The sequence below is a fragment of the Peromyscus maniculatus genome, chromosome 17, assembly GCF_049852395.1.
Source record: "Peromyscus maniculatus bairdii isolate BWxNUB_F1_BW_parent chromosome 17, HU_Pman_BW_mat_3.1, whole genome shotgun sequence".
Lineage (NCBI taxonomy): Eukaryota > Metazoa > Chordata > Mammalia > Rodentia > Cricetidae > Peromyscus > Peromyscus maniculatus.
In genome coordinates this window covers 3,675,515-3,699,470 of record NC_134868.1, presented here as the reverse complement: position 1 = coordinate 3,699,470, position 23,956 = coordinate 3,675,515, and the positions used below count along the sequence as shown (strand labels likewise).

Genomic DNA, 23,956 nt, shown 5'->3' with positions numbered 1-23,956 from the left:
CCCATTGCTTCCTTTTAGAACCTGACCAGACCCTGGCACAAATGCACTGTGAGGAAGTGCACGTAACTTTACAGTTTGGCTCTGAAATGTCCCTCAAAGGCCTAAGTACAGAAAGCCTCCATCTAGGTGTGGTGGCACATTCTGCTAATACTGGCACTCAGAAAGCTGACGACAGAGGACTACTATTGTCTGAGGCCAGCGTGTGCCTCAGACAATTGGGATTTTTATCTTAGGAAACCAAAATCCTCTGGGTGGTGGTGACGCTTGCCTTTAATCCCAGCACTCAGGCAGGCGGATCTTTGTGAGTTCGAGGCCAGCCTGGGCTACAGAGTGAGATCCAGGAAAGGCGCAAAGCTGCACAGAGAAACTGTCTCGAAAAACCAAGAAAAAAAAAAAAGAAAGAAAGAAAGAAAAAGAAAAGAAAGAAAAAGAACACCAAAATCCAAAAGGAAGGAGAGATCTTTCTCCAGGATGCTCCCCCAGGAGGAAGTGGAGTCTGTGAGAGGTCAGGCCTCACAGGCAGAAGTTAGGTCACTGGGACATGTCTTTTCTTCCTCTCTGTTTCTGGGCTCTGGCTCTACCATATGCTGTCTGCCACGGACCCAAAAGCAAGGGGCCGGGCAGGGTGGCGCAGGCCTGTAATCCCAGCACTCAGGAGGCAGAGGCAGGCGGATCTCTGAGTCTGAGGCCAGCCTGGGCTACAGAGCGACTAAAGAAAGCATGGAGGTGAGCAACAGCCCTCCAAAAACAAACAAACAAACAAACAAAACCAACTAAACTTGGAGTCAAATGAATCTTTCAGTTTATCAAGACAGCTCATTGGGTAAAGGCACTTGCCACCAAGCCTGATAACTTGAGTTTGATCCTCAGAACTCACATGGTGGGAGGAGAAAACTGACTGCCCCCCCCCACACACAATAAATAAATAAAATAAATATTTCTTAAATGTATCCTATTTTGGGGTTGTATATCTTGGATATATTTCCCTAGGCTCAGAAACCTGAACCATACACAACTGACTTATCCCCAAGGTACAAGGAATCCCCCTAAACGCTGAGCCATTTCAGAGTGACTCAGGTGAGCCATGCAAGACAGGTACAAGACTTAAGGGGCACCCAAAACTCAACGCAATGATCAAAACCAACAAACCTTTATTTTGTATGTGTGTGTGTGTGTGTGTGTGTGTGTGTGTGTGTATACTTTTTGTTTTTGTTTTGAGACTGGGTCTCTCTGTGTAACCCTGACTGTTCTGGAACTCACTCTGTAGACCAGGCTGGCCTTGAACCCACAGAGATCCACCTGCCCCTGCCTCCTCAGTGCTGGGATCAAAGGCATGCGCCATCACACCTAGCTCTAAGATTTTAATTTTTATAATTTTTTAATTTGTGTGGGGTGGTGGTTTGTGCACTTGAATGCTGTGCACAGAAGCCAGAAGAGGGTGTGGGGTCCCCTGGAGCTGGAGTTACAGCAGCTGTGAGCTGTACAATGTGGGAGCTAAGCAACTGGACATGTGTCCTCTATAAGAGCAGCAAGCATCCTCCTGTTTTTGTATTTTAACTTGAATTTTATTCTTTTATGTGTATAGTTTTTTTTTTTGTATGTATGTCTGTGCACTACACATGCCCATGGAGGCCAGAAGAAGGCATCAGATCTCTGGAGTTAAAGTCAGTTGTGAGCTGCCATGTGGGTGCTGGGAATCGAACCTGGGTCCTCTGGAAGAGCAGCCGGTGCTCCTAACCGCTGAGCCATCTCTGCAGCCCATTGTTGTTGCTAAAGATTTATTATTTTTAATTTTTGCATTGATTTCAGGTGCTCGTGGAAGCCAGAGAAGTGTGCCTGATTCCCCTAGAGCTGGACTTTCAGGTGTTTGTGAGCCGCCTCACAGGGATGCTGGGAGATGAACTCAGGTCACTACAACAGCATGGACTCTTAGCCGCCAAGCTGTCGCTCTAGCCACCGTGTGTTCTTTTGAGAGTGGGTCTCATGTATCCCAGGCTGGTCTGGAAGCTTCTATGTAGCCAAATAGGACCTTCAATTCCTGATCCTGTGTGTGTGTGTGTGTGTGTGTGTGTGTGTGTGTGTGTGTGTGTGTGTATCCACACACATGTATGAATGCTATTGTGTGCATGGTGTTAGGGTTTTTTTTCTTTACTTTTTTAGGGGGGCCCACAACCCAGCTCCCAAATAGATCACACATGGAGGCTTATTCTTAATTATAAATGCCCAGCCTTAGCTTGGCTTGTTTCTTGCCAGCTTTTCTTAACTTATCTCGTTTACCTTTTGCCTCTGAGCTTTTACATTTCTCTATTTCTGTATATCTTCCATTATTTCTTACTCCATGGCTTGCTGTGTAGCTGGGTGGCTGGCCCCTGGAGTCCTCCTCCTTCTCTGCCTCCTTCTTTTCCCCAGATTTCCCCTTCTATCTAGTCTCTCTGCCTGCCAGTCCTGCCTGTCCTTTCTCCTGCCTTGCTGTTGACTGTTCAGCTCTTTATTAGACCATCAGGTGTTTTACACAGGCACAGGAACACAGCTTCACAGAGTTAAACAAAGGCAACATAAGCAAATGTAGCGCACCTTAAAATAATAGTCCACAACATGTGCACAGGGAGGTCCAAGGCCACTTTGAGGCAGGGTCTTTCATTGAGTGCTGCAGGAGCCGGGCTGGCCTGAGACCGTCTAGGTGTCCTGTGTCCACTCCCATCTCCCTCAGAGTATTGGGATGACCGGCTTCTAAGACTGTATCTTGTTTTGTGTGGATATGTGGGATTTGAACTCAGGTCCCAAAACATTTGTGGTAGTAGATGCTTTCCCCCACTGAATCATTAAACAAAAACTTAAAATTATTTTTACATTTTTTTTTGGGAAATGTGTGTGTGTGTGTGTGTGTGTGTGTGTGTGTGTGCGCGCGCGCGCGCGCGCGCGCGAATGTGCTGGTTTGAATAAGAATGGCCCCCATAGGCTCACATGCTTGAATGCTTGGTCACTAGGGAGTAGGCCTGTTTAAAGGATTACAAGCATTAGGAGGTGTGGCCTTGCTGGAGGGAGTGGGCTTTGAGGCTTCCCAAGTCCATGCCAGGCCATTCTCTCTCTCCCTGCCTGTGGGTCAGGACATATTGCTCAGCTACATCTCCAGCACCTGCTGCCATGCTACCGCCACGATGATAATGGACTGAGCCTCTGAAACTATTAGCAAGGCCCCAAGTAAATGCTTTCTTTTATAAGAATTGCCTTGGTCATGGTGTCTCTTCACAGCATTAGAACAGTGACTAAGACACTGGGTGTGTGCCATAGCATGTATGTGTAGGTCAAGTCCCAGGACAATCTGCAGGACCAGAGGACTGATCTCATGTCATCAGGCCTGGCAGCAAGCATCTCGATGTCTCAAGCTGTAGCCTTTTTTATAGTAGATTGTTGTTGTTTTGAGATAGGTGCTGTAGAGACAGGTTATTATGTAGCCCAGGCTAACCTGAAACTCACAGTGAGTCTCCTGCCTCAGTCTCGTAAGTGCTAGCATTACAGACATAAGCCATGGTGCCTGACCTAGATTTTTTTTTTTTTTTATGTGTATGAGTTTCTCCTTCACAGCCACACTGAGAGGAAGTTCCAGGGTGTCCTTGTCTCCCCCATCTTCCTGCTCCGCACAGTCCGCCTTGCTCCTGGGAGAGCTGGATTTGAGACTGATAAACAAATGCTCTGGCTCAGCATTCTCACAGCAGCGGGCACCCTGGGAAGGCGCTTTCTGGGGCAAGGACTTGGGGGCTGAGTTAGTTCTTTGTTGCTCAGTAACAAATTGTTGCAAGATCTGTCCAGCGCCACCATGTTTTTATCTGGTTGCTCCTGTGGGTCAGCAATTCAGCAATTCTGCTCAGTGTCACGGGGCCCTTTGCTCAGTGACTCACAGGATGCCTGCTCCTCTGAGTTTTCAGCTCAAGGCCAGACCTCAGCTCCCAGGCACCTGCCTGTCTCTGGGTTGCCAGCAGGGATGGCTTTCTCTGTTCTGCCTCTGACCACCTGTCCAGCACTGCCCAGCACACTCTCCTACCTTCTCTCTCGCTGCTGTGGTCGTTTGGAAACAGGGCTCTGTAGCCCAGGCTGTACTGGGATGATAGGCGGGCATCACTATGCCCAACTTAACCTCTCTCTCTAGTCTGTATGTTTAGTCCCATGTGTGTGGGATCACATGCATACATGTGCATCTTCCCTTGGAGGCCAAAGGTGGACCTTAGATGTCTACCCTGATCGCTTATGTATTGAGTCGGGATCTCTTGCTGTATGCATCGATTGCTGTGACAAAATGTCATGACTGGAAACAGCTTGGGGAGGAAAAGGGCGTCAGCTCACAGTTCCACACCACAGCCCATCACTGAGGGGAGTCAGGACAAGAACCTAAGGTGGGAACCTGGAGGCAGGAGCTGACCCAGGACCAGCAGACCAGGACTGGCACCACCCTCGGTGGACTGGAGCCTCCTGAATCAATCATCATATGAGAATGTGCCCACAGGCCAATCTGATGGAGGCATTTTCTCAACTGAGGTTCCCTCTTCCCAAATGACTCTTAGATTGTGTTGACACAAAACTGTCTAGCACACCCTCTTAACCTGGAGCTGGCCAGTCCAGCCATTTAGCTGCCAGCTTGCCCGTCACTGCCTCCTAACTGCTGGGAAGACAGGTGGCCACCATGCCTGCCTGAAAACCAACTCTTCTGGGGTCTTTTTTTTTTTTTTGGAGATGGTGGTTTCTTTGTGTAACAGTCCTGGTTGTCCTGGAGCTCACTTTGTAAGACCAGGCTGGCTTCAAACTCACTAAGATCGTCCACCTCTGCCTCCCAAGTGCTGGGATCTGAAGTCTTCAGTATGTACGTAATACCCCATCACCTTTGACATGTACAGAGAGTGCTGGAGTCTGGATATGGCCGGGGCCCGGCCGAGGTCATGTGCTGTCCTCACAGTGTGAAGACACTGGCCGGAGGCAGAAGCTAAGAGGTCAGAGTTAATCAGGTCAAGTGGGCAGAACCCTCGGAAGGATGAATGTGGGTCTCCAGTTCTCTAGGGAGTGTGTCATTATGTTTACCTTATTGTGTGTATGTGTGGCATATGTGCATGTGGGTATGTACATGTATGTACACACACGTGGGGGCCAGAGGTCTATTGATTTTCACCTTTTTATTTTGTTTAAAAGTCCTTTATTTTATGGGCTGGAGAGATGACTCAGAGGTTAAGAGCACCGACTGCTCTTCCAGAGGTCCTGAGTTCAATTCCCAGCACCCACATGGTGGCTCTCAACCATCTGCAATGAGATCTGGTACCCTCTTTCGTATACATAATAAATAAATAAATCTTTAAAAAAAGCCCTTTATTTTATGAATATGAGTGTTTGATGTACGTGTATGTCTGTGCGCCCCTTGTGCCTGGTGCCTGCAGAGGTTAATGAAGGTGTCAGTCCCGTCCACAGCTGGGGTGGAGCCTGAACCATGCCACCACTGAGTTACAAGCAGTCACCACTGAGTTACAAGCACCATGTGGGGTCTGCAGGAGCAACATGCGCTCTTAACCACAAAGCAGTCCACTTCATTTCCTAGTTTTGAGACAGGGTCTCTGCCTGGTGTGGAGATTACCAGTTCAGTTAGGCGGGCTGGTCAGCGCCCTCATCCTTCTGCCTCTGCTTCCCACTACCATGCCTGGCCACAGATACACTTATGAACGGGGACATTTCTATAATAAAGTACAGGGAGTATAATAAAGTACAGGAAGAATTAAGTATACGAATAGCTTCACCCGCAAGTAGATACGGTGTATTTTTCTTTTTTTTTTAATTTTAACATCAGTGGCATCAGATGGACCTCCTTGTGTATCTGCGCTTTAAACCTACACTCATGAACTTGTCTTGCCATAAGCCTACAAAAGCTCTAAACAAGGGAAGACAGAAATCTTGAGCTGAGTGGTGACACACCTGTCTTCCAGGCACTCAGGACGTGAAGACAGGGCAATTACAAGATTGAAAGTTGGAGAGTAACCTGTGCTACCACCCGGGGAGGCCTCAAAACACGAAGGATTGGAAATGTGGCTCCACAGAGCCGGTGCAGAGCCCTGGGCCCCAGCCCCTGCTCCACAAAGTTAAGTTTGGAAGCGGCGGTGGCATGGTCCAGGCTCCAACCAGGCTGTGAACGGGATCAAGAAAGTGGGACTGGAGAGAGATTTAGTGGGAAAGGGGCTTGCTAGGATCCACACTGGCTGGCTGTGGCCCAGGGCCGCAGCCCTGGAGACGGGGATCGCTGGCTACCCTGTCCGGTGGGGACACCAATGTCCACCTCTGGTCTCCGTATACACGTACAGGAGCACGCTTACCTACACACACACACACACACACAGGCACACACTCACTCACAGGCACACGCTAGTGCAAGAACTCAGCCCACGTGGCTTTAGAATGGGTGCTGCTCACCCACAGCCCACTGCCACATCAACCCCACAGAACAGGAGTCCAGAAACTTTTTCCAGGAAGAACCAGATCCTTACAAATCTCTCTCCAGGTCAACAGCTATGTGGACTTGTTTTCATTCTATCACGGTCTCTGTTTTTGAGACGATGTCAACGTCTAAATGTCAATTTCTTTTAAGACATGGTCCTAACTAGGTAGCCCAGTCTGGGTTGGAACTCTCAGTGATTCCCCAGCCTCAGCCTTCCTGGCACTGAGATGACAAGGCGAGCCCGAACACCGATATGTGAATTTTATAAAATTAGTGCGTTTTGAAATGTTTTCCAACTTTGCTATAAAAAAAAAAAGAAAATTACTTTTCCCCACCTCCACCCCTCAATAGAATAAAGCAAATATTCTTTGGTTTTCCGGGTCGCCACAGAGTCCTAGGGGAGCCGCGTTTAGAGCCGCCCGCCCCTCCCCTCGGGCAGCCCCTCCCCTCCCCTCGGGCAGCCCCGCCCCTCCTGCGAGTTCCTCGTGCCGACACGCCCACACCATACGTCACGACTCTCCACCTTTTAGGGGCGGGGCCCGCGCAAGCGCAACCTGGGCTCTGGCGGAGGCGGGGCAGTCGCGGCTCTGACTTCCAACATGGCGCACGCAGGCGGCGGAGGCTCCGCGGGCCGGGGATTCGGCGGCTCCCGCTGGGGTCGTTCGGGCTCCGGAGGCCACGAGAAGCTGCCGGTGCACGTGAGTGACGCCCCCAGCCTCCTCCTGGGGACCCGGAGCCCCGAAGGCCGGCGCCCCGCCGTGCGGCCCCGCCTCGGCCTCCTCTGCGCAGCCGGGGCCCGGGGACCTCACACCCCTTCCCCCGAATCCTTCGGTCACCCCGGCGGCCCCTCAGTGTCCCCCGAACGCCTCATTCCTCCTCGCCACAACTCCGTCCTTCTGGAGATGCCTCTCGACATCCCTCAGTCATTCCCGCGGCCCCTGTCATCCCCGGGACCCCGCGGTGCGCTCCGGAACCCCCCGGCCCTCCTCGGCGGCCCCTAGTTTTCCTCGCCGCCCCTCGGTTTTCCAGGGGACCTCGCGGCGTCCCCGAGACCCTTCGGTCCTCCCCGCCGGTCCTCGGTTCAACCCGGAACTCCTCGGGCCTCCGAGGCCCCTCGGGACTGGCCGCTGGCCCTCGGTATTCTTCGTCGGCCCTCCCCGGAACCCCGCAGTTACCCTCGAGGCCCTGTGCAGCCCCGCGCCACCCCTTCCCTGTCCCTGGCCTTCCGTCCCACGGCCTGTGCATTGCGCGACCCCTGCCCACCCGCAGCCGTCTCGTTCTTCGCAGGTGGAGGACGCTCTCACCTACCTCGACCAGGTGAAGATCCGCTTCGGCAGCGACCCTGCCACCTACAATGGCTTCCTGGAGATCATGAAGGAGTTCAAAAGCCAGAGGTAACCTGCAGGGCCTTCTGCACCCGGGGGCAGCAGGCTGGGTGAACACTCCCCCCCCCCCACTAACTACACCTCCGCCCTTAGGCTGGTGACCTTGCATAGGTTTGGTGGGCCGGGAAGCGTCCTAAACAGTCACAGGGGATTCCTGGTCGGAGGGCAGAAATTGGGGAGTGGGAGAGATCCGGGCCTGGACAGAGGGCTCCGAGGGTAAAGTGGCCACCTCCACGCCTGACCCCTGCGTTCCAGCCCCAGAACCCTCGTGGTGGGAGAGAACTGATTTGTGCAAGTTGTCTTCTGACCTGCACTTGAGCTGACACACGCCCACGTGCAGACAGTAAACTTACACTTAATAATTTTGAAATGTTTAAAGAGTCTTGTTTATGAAAGGTTGGAGGTACAACTTTTGAGTGTTAGTTTTTGGGGAAGTTTTTGGTAAATACTTCAAGAAAATGTTACTTATGGTCGGGGGTGTTTATGTATGTGTGTGCACCATTTTTTCCTTAAATCTTGTTCACAAGATGCTTCTCCTAGCACTTTCTAATTTGGCACCTATATGGATTTAAGGGACATAAAACACAGGAACTGCTGTGGGCACAGCAGTTAGGTGTCGTGGGGTGCCTCCGAGTCATGCCTGTGTCTTTTAGAACTTTCTAGGAGGGATGGCTTGGTTTAGGTAAGGGACTCACCCTAGTAACAGGTGAGTGGAACTGGAACTCAGACTGTCAGCCAGCTTCCTGCACATCTTGGTACTGCTCTGCCATTGTCTGCTCTCAGGGAGTGTGAAAGGCCTAGGCTGGTTTTCTGGATATTCAGGATACTGAGGCCAGAAGATGACCCTCCCTGTGTCTCCATCTTTCCAGTCCCTAGCTTTGGAAGGCTCTGGTGTTAGCACTTCGCCCTCTTCAGTTAAAAAAAAAAAAAAAAAAGCGGCCGGGCCGTGATGGCGCATGCCTTTAATCCCAGCACTGGGGAGGCAGAGGCAGGCGGATCTCTGTGAGTTCGAGGCCAGCCTGGGCTACCAAGTGAGCTCCAGGAAAGGCGCAAAAGCTACACAGAGAAACCCTGTCTGGAAAAAAAAACAAACAAACAAAAAAGCCAAAATGGCTGGGAGGTGGTGGCTCACGCTTTTACTCCCAGCACTCAGGAGGCGGAGGCAGATGGATCTCTGAGTTCGAGGCCAGCCTGGTCTATAAAGAATTCCAGGACAGCCAGGGCTACACAGAGAAACCCTGTCTTGAAAATAAAAACCCAAGATGTATCCTCACCCTTTCCTGATTTTTAAACTATTAGGGGATCTCTTACATGCTCGGAGAACTGTGGCCTTCTGTTGATTCTCAGACATTTTCAGAACTGGGCTTAGGAGTCACAGATGGTCTCATATTGTGGTTCCTTTTTTTTTGAAGTGGGATATGGTGGTGCATGCCTTTAGCCCAGGCAGAGGCAGGCATAACTCTTGTTCTTGGCCAGATTGGTCTTAGAAAGTTCCAAGACAGCTAGGGCTACCCAGAGAAACCCTGTCTCAAATGGGGGTGGAGCTGTGGGGGTGGGGAACGAAGGCACACACAAGTCAAGAACATGGTGGGACCCGTTTGAGGAGTCTGTGTCCTCTCTCTAGCCTGGCTGTGGTGACCTCGTGGGCGTTTGAGAGGGGGTTTTCAGGTTTGCTCCCAGGACTCGTGCTTACCTGCATTCTTTTTTCCAGCATTGACACCCCTGGAGTGATCAGGCGCGTGTCCCAGCTCTTCCATGAGCACCCTGACCTCATTGTGGGGTTTAATGCTTTCCTCCCGCTCGGGTACCGCATAGACATTCCCAAGAACGGCAAGTTGAACATCCAGTCACCTTTGACCAGCCAGGTAGGTTTTATTTGACTTGATGTGGACCTGGAGAGTCATCCCCACAGGGAGCACAGCCGGGCCTGTTGTGATGTTGCTGGAAGCCTTTGTACGGCCTGTTCTAGGTTCTCTAATTGCTTCTATCCACGTCAAGGTAGAAACACAGACGCAGCCTCTGCATCCCCAAGTGAGTGTAGTGGCCGGGGGTGTGGTTCAGTGTCGGGGAGAACTCTTGGCATGGACAGAGCCCTGGGTTCCGTCCCCAGCACTTTGGGGTGGTGATGGAGTCAAGGAGAATTTTATGTTCAGAGTCACTGTATCACTGGTTTGCTGAGGTCTGGCTTCAGGGCTTTGCCAACAAGTCTACCAGGCCAAAGTGTACAGTGGGATCTGATGGCTTTCATTCAGGTCACCAGTAAAACCAAGTGGTTCCTCTGTGTGCATGGGAATCATTTTGTTTTCTGTCACTTCATGGGATTGCCATCGGTTCCCTCCTCTGCCCAGGCTTGGGCTCTGCAGCCTCTGTCTGTGGTTCTCCCACTCCGCCACTGACAGCGTGGCACAGACAGGTCTGAAATTCATCATTGTGCCTCAGCCCTCCAAATGCTAGGATGACAGAGTTTGCCACCACAGCGGGCTTTCAGTGAAGTTGGAGAGGGACTCTGGGAAGGTGGTGTGGCCCTGGCAGGTCTCTGAGGGGCTCCTGTGTGAGTTCTGCTGGTCCTGCCCATCAGCCCCCGGAAGCCCAGAAGCCCTGGCTAGTTTCAGAGGGAACTTAGAAGAAGCACATGCCACTGAGTTCTCAAGGGTTTTCATTTCCCACCCGTACCTGGAATCCAGGCCCCACGGCCACAGAAGCCTTCGCAGGAATAACTGCTGGAACTCGTGTGGCTGAGCTGTGGAGCAGTGGGAGCTTTGTCAGAGCCAGGAGCAGCTCCTGGAGTGTGTATGTTGTCTGAACGTCAGTGCCACTCCCAAGAAAGCTGCAGGGAGCAGAGTGAGTCACGGGGCTAGGCTGTCCCCTATGCATCGTACGGGGCTCTGGACAGAGAGTGAAGCCAGCAGCAGTCTCCCCCCCAACCCCCTCCGTAGGCAGCTTAGGTGACCAAGGGCCCACAGTGACTTACAGAAAGGATGACAAAGATAGTCTTAGACCCATGAGCAGGGTACCTCTGCCAGTCTTGAGTCACATTCCCTCAGGGTACTCGGGAGCCCCTTGATCTCGGTGACAGTGGTGGCCTGTTAGTGCTCAGCCCTGATTCTGATCCAGGTGTTTCCTGCTTTCTGAAGGTTCACAGGAGATCTCCTTCAGGATTCCTGGAGCCTTTGAGATACCATCACAGCAGGAGAGCTTACAGGTTCCTACACGTCAGCACCTGCTGGTTTCAATTCTCCCAGTGTTCTCTTTGCTGTTTTCCTTATTAGAGACATGGTCTCTGTAGCCCAGGCTGGCCCGGGAACCTGACATTCCCCTGCCTCAGCTCCAGAGTGCTGAAACGATAAGCACCTGCTGCCCCTGCATCCTGACGTCACTGAAACGCAGCGTTGTGCTTTCTTTTCCATTTCATGAGTTTGGCCTGGCAACCGCAGCCGAGCACTGTCCTTCTGTGCTGGGAAAGGTGCTGGGCGCTCCCCACCTGCTGGGGCTCCTGTGCTGGGGCTCCTGGGCCGCGTTCCTCCTTGTGAGGACTTTGGCACTCTGGCATGTGGTGTAGCACCCAGGGCCTCTCCCCTCCCAATGCCAGGGAGAGCACCAGGGCCCCCGCTGACAACACAGGGCTTGAGGGGCGAGCAGGGCTGAGTCCTTAGATTCGGGGTGTCCTTCCAGCCCTCAGGAGCCGGAAGATTTGCTGTGAGTTCAAAGCCAGCCTGGGCCACAGAGTAAGACTCTTACTTAACTGCCTCTGTGAAGGGAGGGGATAGATAGCCAGGCCACAAGCAGGAGGCTTGGAAAACCGTGATCTGCTGTGGCCTCTCCCTGAGGAAGCATCTTGGGAGATGTGGCCTCAGCCCCCAGTGGCCCTCACAGCCGTGAGAAGTGTGTGTTCCTGTGTTTGTGCGTCCTGACCAAGCTCTTCAGAGGAGACAGGACCCTTACGTGGGCCTTCCTAGTTGCTTCTCTGTCACTGAGCTGTGTCAAGGGAGGAATAGGCAACCAGATGTCAGTGGACAGGTGAGGACAGGACACCTAGCTCCCTAGGTCCTCTTTGGGGGGACCGGCAGGAGGGCCTTGGCCACCGTGTTTGGAGAGCTAGGTATGTCTGATTATTTCTGAACCCCCCTTCCTTGGAGCTGGAACCTCAGTGTAATTCGGGGTGTGGGACTCTCACTGAGAGACAGTTGACAGCAGGGACTTTGAGGGGTGGGTCCAAGTAGGGAGGAGGAAGGCCGTGGGGGAATGGGCCCCTTCTCTGGGAAGTAGAGCCCGGCTGGAGGGGAGCCAAGAGGTAGGCTTGCAGGACATGGGATGTCTAGGAAGACTCCTGCTGCTGGGTCAGGATCAACCAGGTGAGTCCAGAGGCCCAAGAGGTTGGAGAGGACCCATCCATACCTTGGAGGCCAGGACCCAGGAGTAGGTCAGTGAGGTAAATTGTGTATGACCCAGCCTGGGCCTTCCCATGGTGAGGTGGAGGTTGGTTCTGAGGGAGAGGCCCTGGCAGCTCGGGCTGGTGACTTGCTCATTTAGGCTCCTGAAGATCCAGAAGGGCCACGTGGTTCTTGGGCAGATGTGGGGCACAGTGTGAGGACCAGCTGTCTTAACATTCACCCCAAGGGGAAGAGAGGATGGGGCGGTTATAGGAAGTCCCCAGCAGGGCCTGTCTGCTGCGGTGTGTAGGCTCTGGAGTGGTTTTTTTATTTTCCAAAGAATACAGTAGAAAATTGTATTACAGCTGTACAATCTTAACCACTAATTCCAGAACATTCCATCACCCCAGAAACAGGTCCTACTAACCATTCATCTGCTTTCTGTATATGACCTGTTGTGGGCATTTGACATAAATGTAATTATATATGATGGCCTTCTTGTGTCTGCCTTGTGTCAGTCACTCACATCATAGTATGTGGCAGTGTTTGTTTGTTTGTTTGTTTGTTTGTTTTTCTTGGCTGAGTAATGTTCCACTGGATAGACCATGTTTTGTTCATTCATCTGGTGGATGAGTTGTTTCTACTTTTTGTTGGCTTTTGTGAATTGTGTGTCGTTGAATGTTGGTGTGTGAGTCTTTCTGGTTTTGTAGATCTGCTTTGTGGGATTGCAGTTGCTGGCTGTAGGGAAATTCTCTGTTGGATTATTGAGGAGCTGAAGGCTGTTGCCATAGTAACTGTTCTCACTCACCGTCTAGTGCCTTCTGCAGAGTCCCCAGCCAGAGAGCTGGCTCTCTGTCATGCCGTATTGGCTTATTCAGGGGACCAGAGGAACCATACAGTGCTGGAGCGTGTCCGTAAGTGGCTGGGGAGACTCCAGTCTTGCCAAGGGCAAACCCAGGCCCCGAGACCTTGAAGGTGGGCAGCAGGCGGGTCCCTGAGAGCCTTGGCTCACATTTGCAGTCGGTGTCTGTCCTCAGCTTTGGCTTTGAGCACTTTGTCCACTGTTGCCAGCCCAGTTGTGGCTCCTGCTTGTCTGTTGAAGCTCAGCCCTAGGACCTGAGAACACCACTAGTTGGCCTCGATCCTTGAGTTCTGCACCTGCAGATTCACCACACATTGGACATTTCAGAGAACTTACATGTGTGCTGAGCATACTGACTTAGGGTGGTGGGGATGGAACCTGGTCCTTGCCCAGGCTGAGGGGGTGTGCGCGAGCGCGTGTACGCTCTGTATCTGAGCCACACCCCAGCCTATGCTTGGGTTGAATGTGATTGTCATTCCCTAGTCCACAAGGTGTGGACTGTTGACAGTGTGCCTGGAGATGCTGAGTGCTTGTGGGGCCGTGCACATCTGTGTGATGCTGGGCTACATTGGAAATGTGTGGAACCTGCCCCACTTGGATACTAAGGGGCTACTATCTGGAGACTGAGTAAACATGGACCAGATGAGGCCATTTGGGTGGGCACTAATTAAATTTGGCTGGCATTCTTTGTTTTTTCCAGACAGGGTTTCTCTGTGTAGCCCTGGCTGTCCTGGATCTCACTCTGTAGATCAGGCTGGCCTCAAACTCACAGAGATCCGCCTGCCTCTGCCTCCCGAGTGCTGGGATTAAAGGCGTGCACCACCCCTGCCCGGCTGCTGGCATTCTTTTAAGAAGTGTTGAGGGTGCAGCACAGCCCTTTCCTCAGGAACCCAAACCCCTTGGTGCTGGCACCTCCAGCCTCTTGAGGAAAATGATCTGTTGTTCAGAAACCATTCAGGTGCCATATGTGTGCCTCCTGCCCAGAGGAGGGCAGAGCTGCTGGGGAAAACAGGAAAGATGTTTAGAGTCACTACAGAAGGTTCTGGAAGGTCATGGTGAGCATGGTATCCAGGTAGAACCTCGGGCTGAATTGTAGTGACAGTGACCAATGCAGAGGGGTGGGGTGTTCCTGGAGACTCTGGCTACAGCTCCAGTCCAGTACCCGCCTGGACTTAAGGCCCCAGCTTCCACCCTAGAACTGCCAGAAAAGCAAACACCAGGATGCTGGTTCTTGCAAAATAGGATTCCATAGAGATGAGAAATACATGTTTCTGTTTATAGCTGGAGAAAAATAGGCACAGGTAAGATGCTTTTCATTGTTTGGCTCTGGTGACTGATGGCTATCACTTGAGTTGTCCTGGGGCTTAGCACTCAGAGGCCCTGTTGTGAGAATTCCCTGAGCCAGCTGTGGCTAGATGTATAGGCACTGGGATGGTCCCTTGAAGCCAGCTACCGCTGTTCCACTTGAGAATAGTCTTGCTAAGATGGGGGACATCACACATAGCCCCACACATAGCTCCAACAAGGTTCAGCTCCCAGGATTTGTGACTTTTCCCCTGCATGCAGATCTTTTAAGAGTAGAAAGCAAACCTCTATGCCAGCTCTGGGGAGGCTGAGGCAGGAGGTTGGGCAGAGTTGAAGCCAGGCTGCATAGGGAGATCCAGCCTTTGGAGTACAGGAGTGGGCCTTGTTTGAAACTGCAGTTCCAGGCACAGGAGACCTGGAGACATGGGGAGACTCCAGAGGGAGGAAGTACTTTGTTCCTGTGGGTCCTCAGGGTTTAGAGAAGCAGTGCTTGTCAGCATGCAGTGACAGTTCACCGTCCTCGGACCACCCCATGCACTCACTGCCTGTGTTCTGCAGGAGAACTCCCACAGCCATGGTGACTGTGGCGAGGACTTCAAGCAGATGTCCTACAAGGAGGACAGAGGCCAGGTGCCCCTGGAGTCGGACTCGGTGGAGTTCAACAACGCTATCAGCTATGTGAACAAGATCAAGACCCGCTTTCTGGACCACCCTGAGATCTACAGGTCCTTCCTAGAGATCCTTCACACCTACCAGGTAAGGCCCAGCCCCCCATAGCATCTGGGGCCTGGCTTCACCTGGTATTGTCTGGCATTTAGGAGCTGAGAGTGAAGACCAGGACCTCACAAGCTGGCCAGATATTTGCTGTAAGTCACACCCTGCCTGAGACTCTAGCTGGCTTTCCTCAGTTAGGACACACACACCCCTGTCAGTCTAGTTCTGAGGGGGTCAAGTAGGTTGGGACGGAAAGGGAGGGGTGCGTGTGAGAGGTGTGTAAGCCAACCCTTGGTACAGTCGCAGGAGAAAGAAGGCCGGGGAGAGCCCTGCGAAGGTCCGGGGGTCGAAGTGCACAGCCCTGATTCTTACAAAGGAAACTTTGTGATCCGGCTCAACAGCTAACACTTAAAATATGGCAGGCTGTGTCCCCAGCTCTCCACAACACAAAGTTGCACAGATAAATAAGATTCTTCAGCATACACGTTCACTGTCAGAACTAACCTAGGCTCTCCGTGAACTTGGAGAACCCCAATTGTAGTCCCCATTTGAGAGCACAGGCTCCATCAGTGTGTGATGGAGAAGCAGCTTGAGTTACGTGGATGGAGAAACCTCAGGCAGTGACATTGTGGCTTCCAGAGTAGCAGCGCCTCTAGGGAGGACGTACATGTGGGGTGCTGGTGTGGTTTTGCATTCTTGGGGGCACACCAGCCAGCTGGGTGCAGTTAACCTCCAGACAACAGTGTGTTACCTAACAAGCAAACACGAGTGACCCCTTTGCTATCCTGTGTGGTGACCCTGGTTTAAGGAAGCTTGGTGGCGGCAGAGGACATGCCCGAGTGCCAGCCACAGCATGTCCACTCCATCGGTTTCTGCTGTGGGATCAGCCTGTTTAGAACCTCAGCTTTGTCTGCGTATCGGGGCAGGAGAAGTGGCCCTGCTCCCCTGTCACTCTTCCCAGTTGGTTGTCTGTCCGGGATACCACACCTGCCTGCTGAGCCGTCTTGCCTGTCCCTAAGTTGTGTTTTTTATTTTTTTTTTATTTTATTTATTTATTTATTTTTTTCGAGACAGGGTTTCTCTGTGCAGCTTTGCGCATTTCCTGGAACTCACTCTGTAGCCCAGGCTGGCCTTGAACTCACAGAGATCCGCCTGGCTCTGCCTCCCGAGTGCTGGGATTGAAGGCGTGCGCCACCACCGCCCGACTAGTTGTGTTTTTTAAACAGTGGTTTGAAGCCAGATGTAGTGGCACACACTTTCATCCCAGAATTCAGAAGGCTGAGGCAGGTGGATTGCTGTAAGTCCAAGGGCAGCCTGGACTGCTCCAAACCCAGGCTGCCTCCTGAGCCACTGTGAGATCCTCAAAACCAACGAGAGCAGTCGGGGCATCTGAACCGAGCCCAGAACATCAGGGGCTCGGGGTTGTCCCCCTTGCAGGATCTGTAATGCCAAGACTTGACTCTCCGCTTGGGGGCGAGGGTGCTGCTCACAGGACTTGTCGGGTTTATTCCTAGCACTATGCAGAAAACCAAACCCAACAAAACAACTCCCCTTCCTGAAGGGGCAGTGAGCTACAGTGTCTGCTGTCATGTGGGCCCAGCACTGTGCTCTGAACCATGACATTGAGTATAAGGTGGCATATTTCTAGCTAAAGTTCTTTTTCTCCTTCCTTCCTTCCTTCCTTCCTTCCTTCCTTCCTTCCTTCCTTCCTTCCTTCCTTCCTTCCTTCCTTCCTTCCTTCCTTCCTCCCTTCCTCCCTTCCTCCCTTCCTCCCTTCCTCCCTTCCCTTCCCTTCCCTTCCCTTCCCTTCCCTTCCCTTCCCTTCCCTTCCCTTTTTCCTTTTTTCTCCCCTCCCCTCCCCTCCCCTCCCCTCTCTTCTCCTCTCCCCTCCCCTCCCCTCCCCTCTCCTCTTTTTAAGAACAGTATCTCAGCCAGGTGTAGTGGTGCACACCTGCACTCAGGAGGCAGAGACAGGTGGATCTCTGTGAGTTTGAGGCCAGCCTGGTCTACAAAGAAAGGGTTATACAAAGAAACCCTGTCTCAAAAATCCAAACCAAAAAAAAACCCAGTATCTCTCACCCTGGCCTGAAACTGGCAAACCACCTGCCTCAGTTTTCAGTAATGAAAGGTCTCCTGGATTCTACATCTCCACTGCCATTCTCGGTCGGTGCTTTTCCCTTCAGCTCCAGGCCTGCCTGTCTTCCTGCCTCCCTCAGCTCTCCCTCACCTCAGCTCTTCCTCAGTCCAGTGACCACCAGGAGCCCCTCTTTGCTACTCACCCACCCCCTGATCCAGCAGGCCTGACTCCCTCTTTTGAAGGGCACCAAATTTCCCTCTTATTCGGTGCCTACTCTTCCATTGCCCTGCGGCCCTCATAACCTCCCCTTCCAGCACGGCAGGGCTCAGGCCACTGAGAGCAGAACTGTGTCACCACTACCCTGGCAGTGTAGGCACAGAGCTGATGTCTACACAGCTGCCCACGCCTACACGGGTGCCCTTCCTCAGCCTCCTTTGTTCTAACCACTTGCAGAAGGAACAGCTGCACACAAAGGGTCGTCCATTCCGTGGCATGTCTGAGGAGGAGGTCTTCACAGAGGTGGCCAATCTCTTCCGTGGTCAGGAGGACCTGCTGTCAGAGTTCGGACAGTTCCTGCCTGAGGCAAAGCGGTCCCTGGTGAGTGCCAAGTGCCCAGGATCCAGCCCTCAAGATGCACGGGGAGTTAGAATCTGACATCGTGTCTTACACTGTGACTGCAGTGCTGTGGGGGAGAGGAACAGTTCTTCATATGGAGATGGAGCCAGTGTGAGGACTGTGGTCCCAGAGGCAGAAGTAGGTGAGGAGGGCTTTGGCCCAGGACCAGACGCCCTTGGTTTTCTTCCGTAGCTGTGGCCTGAGGCCTGCCAAGGTGATCTCGCCTGCTGCTGCCTCTTTTTCTTATGCATGCTAGTCTTTTGAAAAGTAGAGATGAAATTCATGAACCATAAAATTCTCTTTAAAGTATATAATCTTGGGCTAGTTGTGATGGCATATGCTTTTAATCTCAGCACTCAGAGGCAAAGGCCTGAATTTGAGGTCACCCCACCGGATCCCCCAGCCTCTGATCTGCTTCCTGTCGGGATTTCCCTGCTCTGGACATTTGTCACTGGTCTGTGGCCTTGTGACAGTGTCATGTCTTTTGAGATTGGTCTGCATTTAGCCTTTGTTAGTGTTCCCTCCTGCTTGTTGATGGCTGAGTAATCATGTTCCTGAGGGTGGGCTTGTCCATTTCATCCGCTCTTGTTGTGGACATGGGTGGTTTGCCCTGAAGCTGTTGGGAGTAATGCCACCATGAACCGACTTGTACAAGTAATTGTTTGCATGAGTCATGGCAGCTCTGGCCCTGCCCCTCCATGGGCTTCCCAGATCACATGGCAGTTTCATTGAACTTCTGAAGAACTTAGAAAGTGTTTTCCACATCAGTGGCCTTGTGTCCCCATGTCCACTTTGTTTTTGAACTGTTGGACAACTGTCGGGTGGGTGTGTCTTGTCTATGAGTGTACCCCCACTGTATCATGTCTGTCCAGATGTGTTAATTCATTGCTCTTTATGTATGTGCATGTTTTGTCTGTGTGAGTTTATGTGCGTCATCACACAGATGCAGTGCCCATGGAGGCCAGAAGAGGGCATCAATCCCCTGGAACTGGAGTAACGGGTGGTTATGAGCTGCATGTGGGTGGTGGGACCTGAACCCAGGTCCTCTGTAAGAGCAGCCAGTGCTTGGCACTGTAACCACTGAGCCATCTGTCTGCAGTGCGGCTGAGTGAGTCCTTGTGCACCCACGAGCTTCCTAGATGTCTGATCTGCAGATTCGCACCTCTGTCTCCTGTCATCTTTTCTCTGCTTGGTCATGTTTTTAATGCACAAAGTCTTTTGATTAATTTTTTTTTTTTCACATCACTCTTAGTATTAAGCTTTAGAAGCTGTTGCACAGTTGAGGTCATGAGGTTCCCCCTATTTTCTTACAGTTTTAAACTGCGTTTTGTATGTGGGCGTGAGGTGGGTCCCGTTTCAGATCTTGTCCAGCACAGCTGTAGAAGGGCTGCCATGCTTGGCACCATGTTGTCAATGTCACCATGTACACGTGGGTGCTTGTGACAGCTGGGTTGCCATCTGTGGGTCTGTGTTCTCAGCCTGGCATTGCACTCCAGCCTTTGAAGGGGTTCAAGAGCAGGAAGCCCGCACCCTCCACCTCCTTCCTTGTCAGAACTGCTCCAGCTTTCGAGACCCCCGATTGTTGAGTATGGTTTCTCTGTTTTCTCTTTGAGACTGGGTCTTAGAGTAGTGCAGACTTGTCTTCATCACATGACCCTCCTGCCTAGGCTCCCTGAGTTCTGCAATCACTGTCATGGGCTACTTACTACTCCTGGGTCATTTTTTTTTTTAACCATTACGTATTTGTGTGTGTGCATGCCACAGCTGGTGTGGAAGTCAGAGGACAACTTGGAGGAGTAAGTCTCCCTTGCATCCTGTATGTCTCGGGATCACACTCAGGTCCAAGCAGTTACCCGCTGAGCCATGTTGACGTTGGCCTGTGTTTTGGTCTAGTCAGGTGTTTGCATCCTGGTGTTGCCCCGGTTTTCTTGGGCTTCCCTTACCCAGGCCTGTGGCCAGTGGCCACCGGGTTTGTCACCGTGTCTTGGACACAGAGTATCAGCCTAGGGCTGTGTCTTGATGATAGATCACTGCTACCTGGTATCTGGTTGCCCTCCAGGGCCTAGATGATGGCAGAGCCGTGGGAGCCGCTGTGCCTTCCAGCCTCAGGTAGAGCCATGCTGTGCATTGCCCTCGGCCTTGCTTCCTCCTCAGCTGTGACATGTGTTCACTCAGGTGAGACCATGAGCTGCTGACTCACGTGAGGTCATAAGTGCATTGCAGCTGCTGGAACAACTGTGAGGCATGTCCCTGTCGTCGCCTCACTGAACGTCCACATGTCCACACGTCCCCAGAGCCGCACGGACCTACAGAGGCTCTTGAATGTGCCTGGAGGGAGGCTGGGGCCCTTGCTCACCTCTGCTGTCTTGAGTCCTCGTCTGCCTGTCTCTGAAGTTTAGAAGTTCTTGAGAGGGTCCCCTTTGAAATCACAACTTGGGTTCTAATGTCACAGTGACAGGCACTGGGCAGAACCTAAGGAAGAAAAGGCTTCGTCTTGGGTCATGATGGTTCCCTAGGTCTCTGCTGCTGTCCTCCCTCCCTGGGTGCTGAGCCTGCTGTGAGGAGAGATCCGAGGGCAGGGGGATTGGTGGGGACTGGGGGGGACTGGTGGCAGAGGCTGCCCCACAGACACAGTGGACAGCGGACCTGATGGCCCCTCACCCTCCCTCTAGCCAGGACCCACTTCCTAACTTCTAGGACCTCCCAGAATAGCACACAAAGCCATCAGTACATGAGCCTTTGGGGGAACACTTCATCTGGATACCATGGTACCCCATTCCTATGAGGAGAATCCTGACTGCCTCTGGGAACCTTAATAGTATGCAGGAGAGGGGTATCACCTCCAGGGTCCTGATGGCATGGCCACAGATTATACATTAGGATGGATTTCCTGTCAACTGCTACTCAAGTTGGGACTGGTATTTAGGTCTTGTCCTTAGATCTGGGTGCTACATCTGAACAGCGTGGCGGTGGCTCAACACCCCTTGGAATTGGGAGCCTACATCATCCTCCACTGCCCTTCTCTGAGCTGCCCATGATGGCATGGAATTGATGGTGTCATCTGAAGCCCAGGGGAGTTCTGAGTTGAGGGTCTCATAGCCCCTCTAAGTCTTACTTCCTAGCTCCCTTGCTTTCTGCAATGGTGGACCTGGTGCCCTGAGGTCTTGCAGGCTGTCTGTGTAGCTCTGACCCCTTGGGCTGGTGGTGAGACAGGGGCTTAGTAGCCAGTTTAACCAGCCACTGGCCTTAGGCCCTGGTTCCATCCTAGCCCATAGGAAAACCAGAAACCGCAAACATGTCCGCTGGGCCAAGTTGGTGGTTTACTTAATCCTTGTACTCTGAAGGCACAGGTAGGTGGATATCTGTGAGTTCTAGGCCACCAAGGGTTTACATGGTAAGACACAAAATGGTAATTGTTAGGTCTCAGACCTAGGACAAATGGCTAACTGAGGTACCTATTTAACATATCAAAGCAGACACTGGCCACCAGTCTCTCTAAGCATGGCCAATACTACCAGTTACAGAGTCCTGGCTCTCCTCTGCACTTCTCACTCCACCCTTGACTCTAAACCTCTCCCTCCTAGGGACTCTGATCACTTTAAAACTCAAGACATTTTGCACATGCTGTCTCTTGGCTCCTGGCTGGCTCCACTCCTGGTTCTCTCTTGGTCTGTGCTGCACATATGCATGCATGTGTGTTTCACCAGATGAAATGGGAAAAAACAATGCGGACATGACCGCTTGCAAGTATGGTGGAGGAGGAAATTTATTGTAGACATGAGGGAGAGCATAGTCAGAGGCATCTGGAACGGTCCAGACTGAACATGGCTGTGGAGAGAGAGAGGGAGAGGACCTGGAAGCCCAGAGGCCAAGGGGACACTTGGAGTGAGAAGTGCTGAGAGGAGCCAGGACTCCGTAACAGGCATTGGCTATGTTGAGAGCTGAGGGCCAACACCTGCTCCTAAGTGATAAACAGGCACCTCAGAATGTATCCAGGGTTTCTTTGGGACTTAACAAGAATAACAATTATATAATAAAGAAACAGTTCCTGCTTGGGAGGCAGAGGTAGGTGCATCTCTGAGTTCGAGGCCCACCTGGTCTACAGAGTGAATTCCAGGACAGCCTGGGCTACACAGAAAAACCGTCTTGAAGAACAAAAGAAACCGCTCCGGAACCAGCAGTCACAACAAGAAGAGAGGCCAGCACTGTTCTCTGCTCTTCCTCCGCAGTCACTGCCGGGATTGAGGGGCCACAGTGTCCCTGCCTCCAACATAACTATGAGCGAGGAGAGCTGTCCTGGGCATCGAGGCAGGGGGACTCTGTTGGATTCGTATTGTGAGGTTACAGACCTCACAGTCTTCATTGTCGGCCAAGGATAAACTGTGGTGTCATCCTTACTAAATCTGAGTGCTGAGCACCAGCTGGGTCCAATCCCTGACACTGGCCACTTGGCCTCAGTGTAGAGAAGCAGCCCTGTTCTGGTAGCTTGAAAATAGGTGGCCTCATCTGACCACAGTAAAGTGAGTGGGTGTGGCTGTATGTCAATAAAACTTTATTTACAAAGTGGGCTCTTTACAGCGTGAATAGGTTCGGCTGTCATTCAAAACTTCACAGAAGGAATGGGATGGCTGCAAACCAATAAAACCTCCTTCACAGAATGAATGTCTGGCTGTTGGCCATAGGCCCTGTGAGTAGTAGGCCAGCAGCCCTGGTTTGGTGTCTGTCTAGGCAAAGAACATCACAGCTAGTGAGGGGTGTGTGGGCTGTGGGAGGACTAGCAGTGCTGAGGGCCCTGAAGCCAGGCTGGCAGCATCAGGTCACCCCTTCAGGGCCCGTGCCCCCACCTGCCTTTTCAAAATTGGGAGTTTGGATCTGTAAGGATTCCAATGAAGAATTCCCTGGGAATACCACTTTACTTGGGGTTCCTGGAACAGTTTTCAATCTTTGACTGCCTGAGCTATTTATTTTGAGACAGGGCCTGGCTATGTAGCTCACGCTGGTTCTAACTGGTGCTTCTCCTGCCTCACCCTCCTGAGGGCTAAGATGACAACCATGTGCCACAATGCCTGATTGTTAGATTTAGGGGGTGTGCCTTACCTGTGGCTGAAGGATAGTCCTTTATTGTAAAATCTCTCCCAGAGGTGATCCCTTAAATTGTCTCTTCAGCAATCCAGCACTTTTCCCGAATGAAGCAGTAACACACGACTTCCTGCTGGGTCTCCCCTTCGTTTTTCTCTTTGCTCTGTGTTGTGCATTCCTGTTACAGCAGCAGCACAGAGCAAAGGGGACATACCGCTTTGCTGCCCTCAGTTCTGTCTGGGGACGCCACGGCTTCACTTTGCCCACAATCTGGGCTAGTAGCACATCCTTTGTGGTGTCTGTCTGTCTAGGTCCCACGGTGGTATGGAATGGCGAGTAGCCGTGCTGACAATGATTCAGGGTGTTCGAGGGTCGGCCTCTCCTAGCTTCCAGGAGGAGTAGCATCCCCGTCTTGTCCGTTGGTTGAAACTTGCTCCAACCACCCTTCCCTGCAATACACCACAGAGTGAGGGGCGCTCCCTGGACATGTCCTGTCATTCGTGACAATTCAAAACCCGGCTCTAAGCCCCCACTGGTGACCTGGGTGACGTCAGCCACTTCCTCTCGCTGATGGGGCTGTGTGCTGCTGCCTACCCCTACCTAGAATGCTTTGTGTTTTCTGTAGCCACCATGGTCAGGTGTGCAATAGGGCCCTCTACCTGGACAGACTCAGTTGTCTTGCTCCTGGACCTCTGACGCCTTGCTCGAGAGGCCACAGGGAGCCTTCCTGCAGCTGTGTACCAACGTTCACCCAGACATCTGTGTGTCTGGTCTCCGTCTGCCCCAGAAAATAGAGGCTCCGGCCTGTGGCAGACGATGCCTGCCAGGGCTGCAGGCCAAACCAGACTTGACTGCATGTGCACAGATACATAGGTGGGCCATCTCTCTGCCTTCTCCAGTCTGACACCTCCCGTGTTGTGTCCTTAGTTCACAGGCAATGGGCCGTGTGAGATGAACAACGTCCAGAAGAACGAGGAGAAGAGTCTGGAGCACACTAAGAAGCGCTCCCGACCCTCTCTCCTGCGCCCTGTGTCTGCTCCAGCCAAGGTAACTGTCCTTGTTTGTGTGGGTCTTACTGCACAT

At 52.2% G+C, this 23,956-nt stretch overlaps 1 protein-coding gene across 2 annotated transcripts in view; it reads left to right on the top strand.

Annotated features, from left to right (window-relative positions):
• Positions 1-7,010: 7,010 nt before the first annotated feature.
• Positions 7,011-23,956, top strand: part of Sin3b (SIN3 transcription regulator family member B) — a 37,931-nt gene continuing 20,985 nt past the window's right edge. The window contains exons 1-6 of one of the 2 annotated variants that reach the window (XM_006989904.4): positions 7,011-7,164; positions 7,754-7,860; positions 9,563-9,716; positions 14,947-15,144; positions 17,633-17,776; positions 23,801-23,920. In XM_006989904.4, coding sequence (XP_006989966.1) covers positions 7,066-7,164; positions 7,754-7,860; positions 9,563-9,716; positions 14,947-15,144; positions 17,633-17,776; positions 23,801-23,920 — 822 coding nt within the window. In that variant the 5' untranslated portion in view covers positions 7,011-7,065. The remainder of the gene's footprint in view (positions 7,165-7,753; positions 7,861-9,562; positions 9,717-14,946; positions 15,145-17,632; positions 17,777-23,800; positions 23,921-23,956) is intronic. The other variant, XM_006989905.4, reaches the window with a different exon arrangement.